At 42.3% G+C, this 14,719-nt stretch overlaps 1 protein-coding gene across 1 annotated transcript; it reads left to right on the forward strand.

Annotated features, from left to right (window-relative positions):
• The first annotated feature begins 6,046 nt into the window (after positions 1 to 6,046).
• On the forward strand, positions 6,047 to 14,665 carry xpc (xeroderma pigmentosum, complementation group C). The gene is made up of 14 exons (XM_028410729.1): positions 6,047 to 6,327; positions 6,941 to 7,324; positions 7,428 to 7,524; positions 7,912 to 7,996; positions 8,095 to 8,252; positions 8,426 to 8,546; positions 9,263 to 9,352; positions 9,883 to 10,740; positions 11,660 to 11,820; positions 11,941 to 12,022; positions 12,511 to 12,642; positions 12,830 to 12,999; positions 13,276 to 13,369; positions 13,555 to 14,665. The coding sequence occupies exons 1-14, from the start codon at positions 6,216 to 6,218 to the stop codon at positions 13,867 to 13,869; spliced, it is 2,859 nt and encodes a 952-aa protein (XP_028266530.1). The 5' UTR covers positions 6,047 to 6,215; the 3' UTR covers positions 13,870 to 14,665.
• Positions 14,666 to 14,719: the final 54 nt, after the last annotated feature.

Below are 14,719 nucleotides of genomic sequence, written 5' to 3' on the forward strand. Positions count from 1 at the left end.
GCAACATCAAGCGGACCTTCTGCTGTCCAGTAGTTGAAAGTGGAGCTGGCAGTCATGTACATTATCTTGGCAAAACAATCCAAAATGAACTGATAGATATCAAACATAGATAGAATATCCAAATATTTCTCCATCATTTTAGACTGCACCCCTGATCTGAGTCATAAGGAGCAGCTCTCTGTCAGGACAGTGTGACAAAAAGAAGACATTCCTCAAGTCAAAGGGCATTTCTTGGGCTTTCTTGTGGCAGAGCAGTCAACAGGAGAACATTTGTCATCTCTATATTGCATATGTTCAGTTATTTTTTGTATTTGTTTCTTTAATTCTAAGTATTTTGAATTTAGTGTTCTATTCTTGAATTTTGCAATTGCTTTATCAAAAAATAAAAGAATGTCCAAGACAAAGCTATTATGTTTCTTATGAGTATATGTACACTAGCAGACGAATTTACTGCGATACAACGGGGCGCCACCTGAAATCTTGCCTAGGGCACCAAATTGGTTAGGGCCGGCCCTGTCCACTACACCAGCATATGGTCTGACAATGGGTCTGAGGATCTCATCCCGGTACCTAATGGCAGTCAGGGTACCTCTGGCTAGCACATGGACGGCTGTGTGGCCCTCCAAAGAAATGCCTCCCCACACCATGACTGGTCAAGCTGGAGGAGGTTGCAGGCAGCGGAACTTTCTCCACAGTGTCTCCAGACTTTGTCACATCTGTCACATGTGCTCAGTGTGAACCTGCTCTCAGCACAGGGCGCCAATGGTCAATCTGCCAATCTTGGTGTTCTCAGGCAAATGCCAATCACCCTGCACAGTGTTGGGTTGTAAGCACAAGCCCCACTTGTGGACGACAGGCCCTCATACCACCCTCATGGAGTCTGTTTCTGACAGTCTGAGCAGAAACATGTATATTAGTGGCCTGCTGGAGGCCATGTTGCAGGGCTCTGGCAGTGCTCCTCCTGTTCCTCCTTCCACAAAGGAGGAGGTAGCGGTCCTGTTGCTGGGTTGTTGCCCTCCTGGCCTGTCTCCTGGTATCTCCTCCATGCTCTGGACACTGTGCTGACAGACACAGCAAACCTTCTTGCCACAGCTCTCATTGATGTGCCATCCTGGATGAGCTGCACTACCTGAGCAACTTGTGTGGGTTGTAGACACGGCCTCATGCTACCTCAAGGGATAAGAGCACTGACAAAAATGCAAAAGTGAGCAAACATCAGGCAGAAAGGATGAGAGCAGAGAAATGGTCTGTGGTCAGCACCTGCAGAACCTCTCCTTTATAGGGCTGTCTTGATAACTGCCTCTCATTTCCACCTGTTGTCTGGTCCTTTTGCACAACAGCAGCTGAAACTGATTCACAGTCAGTGTTGATCCTAACTGGACAGGCTGATTTCACAGAAGTGTGACTGACTTGGAGTTACATCGTGTTCTTTAAGTGTTCCCTTTATTTTTTTGAGCAGTGTACATTTTGAAGAAAAAAGTTTATTTTAGGCACATGTTGTACAATTAGTCAATTTCTACTATAGAATGCATGTTTCCAGGATTTATTAATAAATAATAATCACAATTTTTGTAGCTTAAGTAAGTAAGTAAGAGAACCAGTTTAAAACAGTCCCAGACAATCCAAAGTTGTGCTGTAGCCGATTTATCAAGGGCAGTCTCTGTGGAATGCATCTTTACCTTCTCAAGGATTTTAGATATAAAGTTTAGATATAGGTCTGTAATTATTGGGTTCAGATTGGTCTAGAGAAGGCTTCTTTAAAATGGGACTAAGAACTGCTTGTTTGAAAAGCTTGGGACAGAGACTGTTAAAATGGAGAGATTAATGATGTTAACAACATGTGGCCCAAATACATCAGGTTTCTTTAGCAACAAAGATGTCGGCAGGACATCGAGGGGGGGCGAAGATGGTTTTATCTTTTTATCTTTATCATTAAAGCTTTAACCTCCTCTAGGGTAGACTCACAACACAGACGCACTGTACAAGAAGGGCCAGAGCAGGCTCTACCTGCTGAAGAGGACTGCGGTCTTTTGGAGTGAAAGGGGCACTCCTGAAGACATTTTATGACTCTGTGGTGGCATCAGTCATCCTGTACGGTGTGGTCTGCTGGAACAGCAGCATCACTGAGAGGGAGAGCAAGAAGCTGGACAGAGATCAGGAAGTCCAGCTCTGTCCTGGGCTGCTCTCTGGACTCAGTGCAGGAGGTGGGTGACAGGAGGGTCCTGACAAAACTGACATCCATGCTGGACAATGAGTCCCACCCCCTGCAGGACGCCCTGTCAGCTCTGCAGAGCAGCTTCAGTGGCAGACTGCTCCACCCTCGTTGTGTGAAGGAGAGATACAGAAGGTCTTTCCTTCCTGCTGCTGTCAGACTGTATAATAAACACTTCTGATAGGTGCAATATTCATACACCACAATGTACAATAAATTATATTTATTTAGTTTTTGATGCACTATGTACAGTTTTCTTACAGAACCCTTCTACCTCCACTCACCTGTGCAATAACTGTTAATATGTAAACTGTTTTTTGATTCTATTCTATTCTCTATTTTATTGGTGGTCTATTTATCATGTATATATCTTTCTTAACTTATCCTCTGCTGTCTGTATCTGCTGTTGCAAAAATGTAATTTCCCCATTGTGGGACTAATAAAGGTTTCTTAATCTTAATCTTAATCTTAATCTTAACAGGGGAGAAAGAGGACCAAGAGCACTGTGCCCTTGCATGTGTGTTAGCTCTGATGTTTTCCACCTTATTCACAAAAAACTGTAAAAACAATTTTCTGAATGGTATCAAACAGTACTCTTGGATTTTTCTTGTTCATTGTTACAAGGTCACGGAAGTAGGCAGATCTATCCTGTTTTATCATATCATTGAATGCCGCAATAAGTCCCTTTAAGTGTAATCTATGAACTTCAAGATTTGTGGATTTCCACCTTCCCTCTACTTTTCTACAGTTTCTCTACAGTGATATGATATCCTGGTTTATCCAAGGGCAGTGGGTTCAGGCTGCAGAAGTGCTACACTTAAGTGGTGCCACCACTTTTAAAACAGTCAGACAATGTCTATTAAAAGACCGAACAAAAGTTTCAACATCAATACAGCTGTCAAAAGTGGTGGGGTCAAAAGATTTAGACATTTTTTTCAATTATACTCTGATTGAAGTGGCAGATGAATCCCAGAGGGCCTGGAGAGACAGTTTGCTGACGTATAAGAAGGCCCTTCGTAAAGCTAGGACAGCCTACTATTCATCACTAATAGAAGAAAACAAGAACAACCCGCGCTTTCTCTTTAACGCTGTAGCCAGGCTGACAAAGAGCCACAGCTCTGTGGAGCCTCGCATTCCTGCAGCTGTTAGTAGTGAAGACTTCATGAGCTTCTTCACCGATAAAATCACCACAATTAGAGGACTAATCAACCACAATCTCTCTGTGACTGCCACCACCACTACTTCTGGTAACAGATCCTGATCTAACTCTGGACTGCTTCGTGCCCATCGGCCTCCCTGAGCTGACCACCAGCATCAGTAAGTCTTACCTACTACCTGTCTTTTGGATCCCATCACGGCTCCTCAAGGATGCTATTCCTCTGATCGGAGACTCTATATTAGGACAGATCAACTTGTCTCTGGAAACAGGATATGTACCACAGGCTTTTAAAACTGCTGTGATCATTCCGATACTTAAAAAACCTTCACTGGACCCAGACGTCTTAGGAAACTACAGACCGATCTCCAACCTCACCTTTATTTCTAAACTACTTGAAGGAGCGGTTGTAAGTCAGCTAAATGACCACCTGCATAGGATCAGTCTGCTCGATGCGTTCCAGTCTGGATTCAGAGCCCATCACAGCACAGAAACAGCACTGCTTAAAGTTACTAATGACCTCCTCATGGCATCACACCGTGGACTCGTCTCTGTAATCATTCCAATGGATCTCAGTGCTGATCATCGTATCCTGCTACACAGATTAGAACATGAGATTAGGATTACAGGATTACTCTCTCAGAGTGATGCTGAAAAGCTCATGCATGCTTTTTGTTACTTCAAGACTGGACTACTGCAACTCTTTATTGTCAGGATGTCCACATTACTCCATCAACAGCCTGCAGCTGATCCAGAACACAGCAGCTAGAGTTCTGACAGGAAGCAGCCAAAGGGATCATATCTCTCCTGTTCTAGCGTCTCTTCACTGGCTCCCAGTGGACTCAAGAATACACTTCAAGATCCTTCTTCTAACCTACAAGGCTCTTCATGGTCTAGCTCCATTATATCTGCAGGACCTGATAGTACCATATGTTCCTAATAGGACACTCAGATCTCAGCATTTAGCTATCAGGCGCTACTATGGAACCAGTTACCAATCAGGGTCCGAGAGGCAGACACTGCCTCCATCTTTAAGACTAGACTTAAAACCTTTCTGTTTAGTAAGGTGTATAGGTAGCCTCAAACATAGTGTGTAGGGCTGATATTTATAGATACAGTCACCTCAGCCACAGGTAGAACAGGTGTCATAGGGCTGATAAAATCTTAACTTTTAGCACAGCTATGCTGCTCTAGGCCTATGCTGTTGGGGGACACAAACATGATCCACTGAAAGAAAATGCAGCAGTGGTCTGAATCCTGGATGTCTACAGCACTCAGCTGGTCAATGTTTACTCTAATGAAAGTAACCTACCTCTGAAAAAAACCCCAACTGTTCATCTAGTCATGTGACACTTAGGAAGTAGCATTTTTTGGAGGGAAGCCATCTGCAAGAAGCAGAGTAAGTATCACATTTAAACAAATTTGAGTGGTTCACTGAGGTGGTAAAGCATAATGTCACCCCGTTACCCTTAATTATAGTATACAATGATTACTCTTTGTAATTTTGAAAACATGGTTAATACATATGTTAAAGGTAGGGTAGGGGATTTTGAAAACTCAGTGAGAGTCAGCCAGATTTCAAAAGTAAACACACGCCGCTTTCTCTCAGAGCTCACCCCGTAGCCACACCTCCAATCACATGTACGCGCATTACCTGAAGACGAGCTGCGGTCTGTGACTTCGGCCATCATGCACGTACCTCTCTGGTGTGCGCAGAGCAGGAAGAGAGTGACAACCAGCCAATACTCTGCGCAGGGTCCACCCAGAGGATTGGCTGATGCTTTTAGTGTTTTATAGCTTCCACAGATGATTCATATTCTTCGTTTTAATGCGAAACTGCAGAACTAATGGGTTGCTATCGGATTGTAAAGAGAAGTTACACTAATTTAACAAAAAGTGCATTAGAAGGAAATCTCCTATCCTACCTTTAAAATCTTTGTCTGTGTTAGCTTTGTGCTAGCTTTTATTTCATTTCAGTACTAGCAATAGGTTACTTTAGCAAAAAATATCCCCCTGTTACTTTTTCTATAGTAACAGAGGGGACACATCGTAACAGGATGGACATAAGAGTGCTATGAGAAATTGAATTTATCATGAAATTTAAGGAATATTTAATTAATATACACTGCTCAAAAATAATGGGAACACTTAAACAACACAATGTAGCCTATCTCCAAGTCAGTCACTCTGTAAAATCAACCTGTACAGTTAGGAAGCAACACTGATTGTTAGATGTTGAATAGATTTGGGGGCCATTATTCTTGATACAGGGGTTCGCTCCACTTTCGTGTTGACGCGAGATTCAGCACTCAATGCGGCGTCTAGGTATTCCTATATGTCTGCACGCCATCATAATGATTGTGACAATAAACATCGACCAATCAGCAGTCAGAGGCTGCAGAGATGGCATCCAAAACACTGACAATTATTACAATTATGTACCGTCATGCATTGCGCAGCCCGACGAGAAGAATGGTACATGGTGCCCCACAGTGAACTCCCCATAGTAAATAGTGAATGAGTGAGTGAGTGATTCCGGACACGCCAAGGTAGAGGTTGTAAACTTTACAACTTTTTTTGTTCCCAGCAGTTGCAAATCCCTGCAGTTCCACATCCAGTTCACTAGATGGCAGCAGTAGCCTCATAAAACAAGAGAGGAAGACGCGGTTGCTGTTCAAGGCAGGCCTCCAAAACAACCGGAACACAAGAAAAAAAAATCAAAAAGTGCAGTGTTGGGTAACTAGCACGCCGCTGAACTTACACAACTCTTTGTGGAGCGCTGAGAAGCAGCTGGTCTTTTTAATACAGCGAACACATGCAGATGATTTCTGAGAGACAGGAGACAGAATGGCAAAGCGGAGAGACTGCGCAGAGACACCGGCCGTCTCAAAGAAACTGAAGCAAGTGCTGAAAGCGAAAAGCAGCGGAGGGAAAGCAGCAGCAAAGAAGAAAGGTGCAGGTATGAAAAGTGATGCGCTTTCACTTTGTGCCACCACAAAAACACTGCAGGAGCTGCGGAGTGCAGGTGCGTGGATGATGTGCACGGTTACTGGAACGGAACATCTGCCATCTGTTTAACACACGAACCGTGTCTGTCAACAGTGTCTGTGCACGGCTGGCTGTAGCTCATCAGCTGCAGCTTTGTTGTGGAACGATACAAACACCAGATGATGACAAACATTGAAAAGCTGTGGTTTAGATTTACATCTGTGCTGAATAAGAGAACTGTGAGGAGCCAAACACACTGTTGGACCGTTACATGCAGTTAGTAGCTAGTTTGTAGTTTGGTCACATAATTGTGAACAAATTATTATTATTATTATTATTATTATTATTATTATTATTATTATTATTTAATAATTTCGTCGTTTTGTTTAACAACATTTTACGCATAACATACTAGTTTTATTTAGGAGTTCCAGTTCCAGACACACTGGCACATCCCCACAGCATTATACTGCCACCACCATGTTTATTACTCTCAGTCTCTCAGCAGCACAGTTATGTGAATTTAGTTTTTAATCTTGTGCAGTTTTTTTTCAGTGTTAAAAAATGTCTCCCTGTCTGTCCAGGTGATGATGACACAGAGAAAGAGGAAAAGCTCAAGAGGAAGGTCCATCCTAAGCCACGCAAGTCTTCAAAAGCAGCAGCAGGCAACACTGCTTCTCTCCAGTCTGACACCAGCACTGCTGTCACAACCAGTAAATATTTCCAGTCACCACCAAAAGAAGAGCCTGAAAGCGAGGACGACTTTGACATGGTAACTTCTCCAAGACGTCTTGTCAAAGTGAATGCCAAGAAACCAGAGAAAGAGGAGGAGGACAGTGAGGAGGACTTTGACATGGTAACTTCACCAAGACGTCTGGTGAAAGTAAACATCAAGAAACCGGAGGAGGAGGAGGAGGAGGAGGCGGGGGACAGTGAGGAAGATGAGGATGACTGGGAGGAAGTAGAAGGTGATATTAGATATTATTGTAAGTCAAATGTTTTTATAGATATAAAAAGGAAAAATCATAAAAAGTGAACGGTGTGTGTGTGTGTGTGTGTGTGTGTGTGTAGAGTTATCTGAGCCATTGGGACCAGGTGATCCTCCAGAACCACTCCTCCCCTCTCAACCTGTGGAGATAGAGATTGAGACTCCAGAGGTCAGAAAGAAGTGAGTACTCCAGCACATTAGTCGGGACTTTCCGCTTTAATTCAAGGATTTTTAACTGTTCCCATTTTCATATACACATACATTTGGTGGGTCGTATATATATAAAATGGAACAAATGGCTGACAAGCAGCTGCATATCTAGATGTGTCCTGTATTCTTTTAATTACCATGTCAATTTAGATCTTGAAGAATATGTGCAACTTTATAGTCCAGACTATGTCTATAAGTCTATAGTGGACATCAAAAAACTAGTCTTAGCCTACAGTCTACCAGATGACATTCAGTCTGTAGACTTTTGCTGGTAAATAAATGTGGGAGCAGGCTGCATGCATTTAAAGTGCAGGTATTTGTGCCAATTTCAATTTAAATGTATTTCCAATTCACCAGACAAAAGGCGCAGGCGGAGTTTGAGACGTACCTCAGAAGAATGATGAACAGATATAAGAAGGACCTGCTAATGGACACACACAAGGTGAACTCAGACTTTTTTCTTCACGGTGCTTTGCAGTCTTGTGTCTGATTTGTTGACAGATATTTTTACCTTTTAATAGTCTGCCATTGTTGCTTCAGGTCCACCTCATGTGCCTTATAGCCAGCGGGATGTTCCACAACAGCCTGTGCAGTGAGCAGGACTTGCTGGCCGTCACCCTGTCCCTGCTGCCGGCCCACTTCAGCACAATTTCCAAAGAACGTGTTGACCAAAACTACCTCTGTGGATTGCTAAAATGGTGTGTGTTTGCAATGTGAAGTGCATAAGTGCAATGGGAGACAATTGTAATATCCTTAAATTCGACCTGTGCTAGAGATGAAACTCCAAATATGGACATCAGGAAGTCTGCAGCTGCTAGAGTTGTCAGTCTTTGGTTCATATTTCACCTCGTGCTATTTTTTTTCCTGCCAGGTTTAGAACAACATTCACCCTCAACCCCAGTCTTCCCTGCGAGGAGCGTCCAGACCCCCGGGCTCTCCTGGAAAGGCGGCTGGCCAGCCTCTCAGCCAGAAACCACAAGGAGTTGACTCATGTTGGTAGTTTACCTACAGACTGGTGTCTCAATGCAAAGCAGCCTATGGTTACAAATGAGTAACAATGCTTCTGTGCGATTGTCAGTAATGTGTATATATTTGGTAATTGATCAGATATTGATATTGATAAAAGGGAGAGGGGAGGCAGCATCTTTGGTTACTGATTATGTGAGTTCTGCACAACTGTCAGCTTTCCATTGGTGTTGTGTATACAGTACTGCCATCTTCTATTAAGCAGGAGAGAGAGTGATGTGAAATAGCACCTTGGGTGTAGGTGGAGTTTGGATAGATCTATCATCTCACTGTCTGTGGAGGATATCTTGCACCAATCTTGCTTCTACCCCATGTATGAAAAGGATCTGGATGACTGAGAATCCTTATCAACATATCTTGCAGCATGTTAGAGTTCTCTTTAACACACAATGTGTCTGACTACTTTTGGCACTGATCTGTCTGCATTGATAGCTGGATGTGGAGCTACAGTTATAGGAGAATACCTTTGATGCCGATTTTTACTTTGATCACCCCTCCTATTTTTGGCAGTTGGTAGGGTCCATGCAGGTGAGGCTGAAGGGGCAGAAGGTTTAGAGTAGATGCAGAGAAGAGCTAGATGTTAGGTTTGGGTTTAAAGAAATACTCATTTATTTATGAATTTAAAAATGTAGTGCTTTATATAGAGCCACTGCATGGAGCTGTTTTTTTTTGTTTCTTCCAGCTTTTCCTGTTGATCCTGAGGTCTCTTCAGCTCTTCTGTCGATTGGTGCTTTCTTTGCAGCCAGTTCCTTTCAAACCCCCATCTGGCAAGGTATGGATCATCTGTTCTGATGTTACTTGAGCTTGGAACTAAAACCTGCATGATTTTAATGACCAGGAAACTACAAAAAAAGTAGTACACCCTATTTGGATTCTACATATCAGGACATAAAAATGTCATCTAGCAGGTCTTAAAATGATGTAATACAACCTCAGATGAACAACAAGAACAGATATATCACATATGCCATTATTAAGTCTACCCTTATTGCTTCCATAGGAAATATATAGGGAAAGCAGGTGCTGCTGATCTATGCGCTTGCTGAATTGATCATCAGCAGGTGTGCAGACCTCAATATAAGCGTGTGTAAAATGCCAGGTGTTGTCATTCACCTGAGGTTGTATATGTGTCATTTTAGTCATTTCCTACCACGTCCTGATAGGTAACACCATACAATAGGGTGTACTTCTGTACTCTGTTGTACTAATATGCTATTTTACTGAGCTTTTATGCAAGTGAAACTACAGCTACACAATATTAGCAGGTCTGTGGTTTCAAATGTGTCTCTGATATTTCTCCAGGGAAAAGGTGCTGGAAGATCTACTGGTGTCCTAGAAGAGGGCCACGCAAGCCAAGAAACTTCCAAGACTAACTCCAGTGAGCCTAAGGTCTCTCCTGGAACAAAGAGACCAGCTGCAGGAGGGGATGTCAAGGGAGGAAGAGGAGGAGGAGGAAAGAAGGCAAAGAAGAAAGAAACGAAGGGTAAGCCTGAGGAGGAAGCAGAGAGGGCTACACAGACAGGAGGGCACAGACGCAAGCTCCAAAAACGCTGCAGTGTTTCCTCAAAGGTCTGCTACAAGGAGACTGACAGTGAAGAAGATGGCGAGGGGGAGGGAATTCATGATGACGAGGAGTATCAGGTGACCAGTGAAGAGGACACGGAGGAGGCAGAGAGTGAGGCAAAAACTACAAAGAGCAACAAGGGGAAAGGAAAGAGCAACAACAAAAAGACTGCTTCAGAGAGGAGGAGGAGTGGTGGAGGGAAAAAGACAGTGAAGGATGAGGACAGACAGTGGGAGGAGGAGGAGGAAGAGGGTATGAGCAGCAACAGAACAAAGAGGAGGAGTGGGGTAAAGAAGGAGGGGCCTGGAGCAGATGAATGGTTGGAGGTATATCTAGAGAAAACGTCTTCCTGGATTTGTGTAGATGTGGATCACGGTGTTGGGATGCCTCATCTCTGCGTCCAGAGTGCAACTGCACCACTGACGTATGTGGTGTCAGTGGACGGGGATGGGTCTCTGAAGGACCTAGGAAGGAAGTACGATCCTACCTGGATGACATCAACCAGGAAGAGGCGTGTAGATGAGGACTGGTGGGAAGAAACACTTCAGCCATTCTTGGGACCTGAAGATGAGAAAGACATAAAGGAGGATAAGGAGGTACATACCACCTGCTACACACACCCCCTTCACACGCCGTACTGTAGGAGCTTAACACACCTTCATGATACTGTAACACATTTATATGCATATTGTGTTGGTGACTTTTTTGTGTTATGTTGAAAAAGTCAGGTTTAAAAGTGTGTACCCCTTCTTTTATTATATGTTTTTGTGTGAAAACATAATACAAAATGATCTGACTGTAGTGGGTCTTATTATAATGTAGCTGTAAAACAAGCCCAAACCATCGCTCTTTCACTGCCAGTTGACAGTTAGTGGGAGAGATTTCTGCTCTGTTTATTTTACCCAGATGTGGCACTGAACCTTGAACCAGCCCAGGGCTGTAATAACACACCTGAATGTTCCAGAGCAGCAAACTGCCCGAACGTCTGTTTTTATAGAGGTCTGTATACCTGCAGCACCTGTTTCACCTTTAAATAAATAATGGAAGTGAAAAGAAGTTATGTTATTGTTGCTTATCTGAAGTTGTGGTTGCCTAATACTAAGACCTACTACAATCAGATCAAGTTTATTATGTTTTTGCACAAAAAAACTAACTTTTAAACATTATTATTGGAAAGCATGGAAACTATGACTAGAGGACTGCAGTCCTGCCCCCGCAGCAAGGAACAATTATGTAGCTTACCTAGCAGGTCACTAACCAGTTGTTTTTGGATGATTTATATATTTTAAATAATATTAGAGATCTTGCTTTTACACAGTTCTTTTACATCTTAAATGAAAATAAGTAGACTGCTTCTTGTTTGGTTCATGCCAATTCATATAGACAGTGAACATTGGCAGATATATTGTTATAATAATGTTTTCTTTTTATGTTTGAGTCATAAAAAAAATCCTGCCTATCATGTTTTATCTCTCTGAAGTTATGTTATGTGTGTTTCCATGCTCGCCCACCCAGCTTCAGAATAAGCTTCTGAGCAAACCCCTGCCAGTCTCAATAACCGAGTACAAGAACCACCCGCTGTACGCCTTAAAGAGACACCTGCTCAAGTATGAAGCCATCTATCCTCCCACGGCCACTGTCCAGGGCTACTGCAGAGGAGAGCCAGTATACTCTAGGTTAGTAGTACTACTCTCACAACTTAACTTTAAGCATTTCTCATAAAATACTGTCGACTGTTGAGTGGCCACCGTTTCACACCTTTAATGACAACCACAATAATTTCTCTTCCTGTGTAGGAGTTGTGTGCACACCCTTCACTCCAGAGACACCTGGCTGAAAGAGGCACGGACTGTCCGACTAGGAGAGGAGCCATACAAGGTGAAGGACTTTCTTTGTTACTCTTCTATTGATCTCTATACTGTATGTGTTATGAGTGATTGGTGACTTTTGTTTCTAGACAAGATGAGCAGTTTTAAGATGGTTGACCTCAGAATGAAAGCTCTGAGTCTTCATTCAATCATATAAACACCAAAACTACAAATCTAACAACGTTATCCAGCATTCCTTCATAGAGTCTTTGCTAACAATGAAATGAATAAGTTCTGAATTTTGAGTATGAACATGTTTTGCTTCATAAGTAGTGTAAATGAGTTATGTTGCTTGTACTATGATCAGATCATTTTTATTACGGTATGTTTCTGCACAAAAACATAGACTAGAACTTTTAAGCATAATGTACAAATGTGGCATGTGTAATCACATCTTTGCAAACAAAAAAGTCACCACAAATCTTCATAATATGCTAATATGACATCAGCGGTATAGATGATACCGTATGTTTAACCATGCTGCTGTGTCTGTGTCAGATGGTGAAGGGCTTCTCTAATAATTCCCGTAAAGCCAGGAAGACGTGCGAGCAAAAGGATGAAAAGGACCTGCCTCTGTTTGGAGAATGGCAAACTGAAGAGTACCAACCACCTATAGCTGTCGATGGGAAGGTAGCTGCATGAAAACTGAGTGATACTGAGCAATATTCAGAAACTGTGCACAGTTTGTTCACAACAAAAGGAATTGTTTAATGTATACCTAATAATTTAGCTGATATTCAGCTTTGATTTTAGTGATATAAACATTAAGACTTAGTGATGTTATAATGCTTTTTCTTCTGTTTTTATGTTCCATAAGGTTCCCTGTAACGACTATGGAAACGTCTACCTATTTAAACCCTGTATGTTACCAGTGGGCTGTGTTCATGTCAGGCTGCCCAACCTGCACCGCGTAGCCAGGAAGCTGAACATTGATACTGCAGCTGCAGTCACAGGGTTTGACTTCCATGGAGGATTCTCACATCCTGTGTAAGATGAATATTACCATGTGAACGGAATGATAAATAATTCTACATGAACCTCTCAGTGAGATTAGTTACATGCCAGTCTCAGATTTAATCTTTATTGTATGTGATGTCTTGCTTTGTCTTAAGACTTCATTTCTACTCTGGGCAAATCTATTAGACTGCCTGTTGTAAAGTCTACTAACGAGACATTAAATTTTCTGTTACTGAAGACACGATATGATAACATTCTTGATAAACATTTTAACTGTAAGGGTACAAATGTGTGTGTCTGTTGCAGGACTGATGGTTACATTGTGTGTGAGGAGCATGAGGAGGTCCTCAGAGCTGCGTGGCTGGAGGAGCAAGAGATTCAGAAACAGAAGGAGAAAGAGGTGTGTGTGTCTGTCTGTGTCTGTGTGTGTCTGTGTGTTTTCTTTTGTTGCATTTGTTTGAAACCATGTTAAAATGGCTCATTGTCAGCCAAGCATGACCATGCAGTGTGTAATACCACATGAGGCTTACTTACTTCCAATTAAAGCTGAGTCCTCTTCAGTACCTATTTTTATTCACTTTCTAGAAAAGAGAAAAGAGGGCAATCTCCAACTGGACTCTGCTGGTTAAGGGACTAATCATCAGAGAGCGGCTCAAGCAGCGCTACAGCAAGAAGAACCAGACTTTAGAGAGCCTTGCTCGTGAAGATGACAACTCTGGGCTTTCATCTGATGAGGAGCCGGCTGAGGGTGGAAGTGGGGAGGCTAAGACAGCATCTGAGACTCTGGCAATGTCCTGGCCCCAAAACAGACAAGCAGAAGTGGACGGTGAGAGTGGAAGCAAACAGAAGAAGAAGAAGAGGGTTCAAGAGAAGCATTTATTCCCCTTTGAGAAAATGTGATGTTGGAGATCATGTTTGGAAAACACTACAGTCTGCTGTTGAAATAGTACGTCACTAGTTTATACACACAGGTGCAGATCTGTCTTCTAATGTTGACACTGAGCACGATCTCTGTACATATTCCTGTTGTATACTGTATTTTCCAGTGTTTTTGTAACTTCCCACAACACATACCAAAATCCCATATTCAAAGGTTGCCAGTGTACTGCAGCTATTTGCATTGCTGCCTTCACACTGGCAGATATGATCGTCTTGTGTTGGTGTGGGGGACCTCCAGCCTGGCTTTCCACTTGTTGAGAAATCATGAAAAGAACGTGAATTGTTTATACTAGTCACACGTTTTTGGTTGCAAAACTCTTATTGTAACCGTAAAAACAATTGTTGCGTCGCGTTCCTTGAAGTGCCAAACAAATAAAATGGCACACGAAGGAAAAGTGTGTCAACTGGCTGAATTTTTGCATTATTTATTGCATTTTCTCATCTTCTGTCTTGTCTGTAGTTGCCTTTAATTTGTTTAATTTGTGTTTACAAAGAGTAAACATATACTGGTAAAGGCATTTTATATGAGAGCACTGACAAAGATGCTCATTTTTTTTTTCTTTTGTGAAGATGCACAAATGTAAAATATAGAATGTGACTTCCTGAGCACATGCAGAAGCAACAACTAGAACGTGTTTGCCTTAAAGTTCTCAATTTGTCTATTAAACAGTACTTAAAATGTTTGATGTAAAGAGATTTAGGTGTGCCACTTTATGAAAGTGAATGTTAAAAATAAACATAAAATAGTATCAAGGAAGCCTGAATGCAGGAGTTAACCCCTTTTTGTAATAAAGACCTCTTCTGGAAGACA

This window comes from Parambassis ranga, chromosome 7 (genome assembly GCF_900634625.1).
Source record: "Parambassis ranga chromosome 7, fParRan2.1, whole genome shotgun sequence".
Lineage (NCBI taxonomy): Eukaryota > Metazoa > Chordata > Actinopteri > Ambassidae > Parambassis > Parambassis ranga.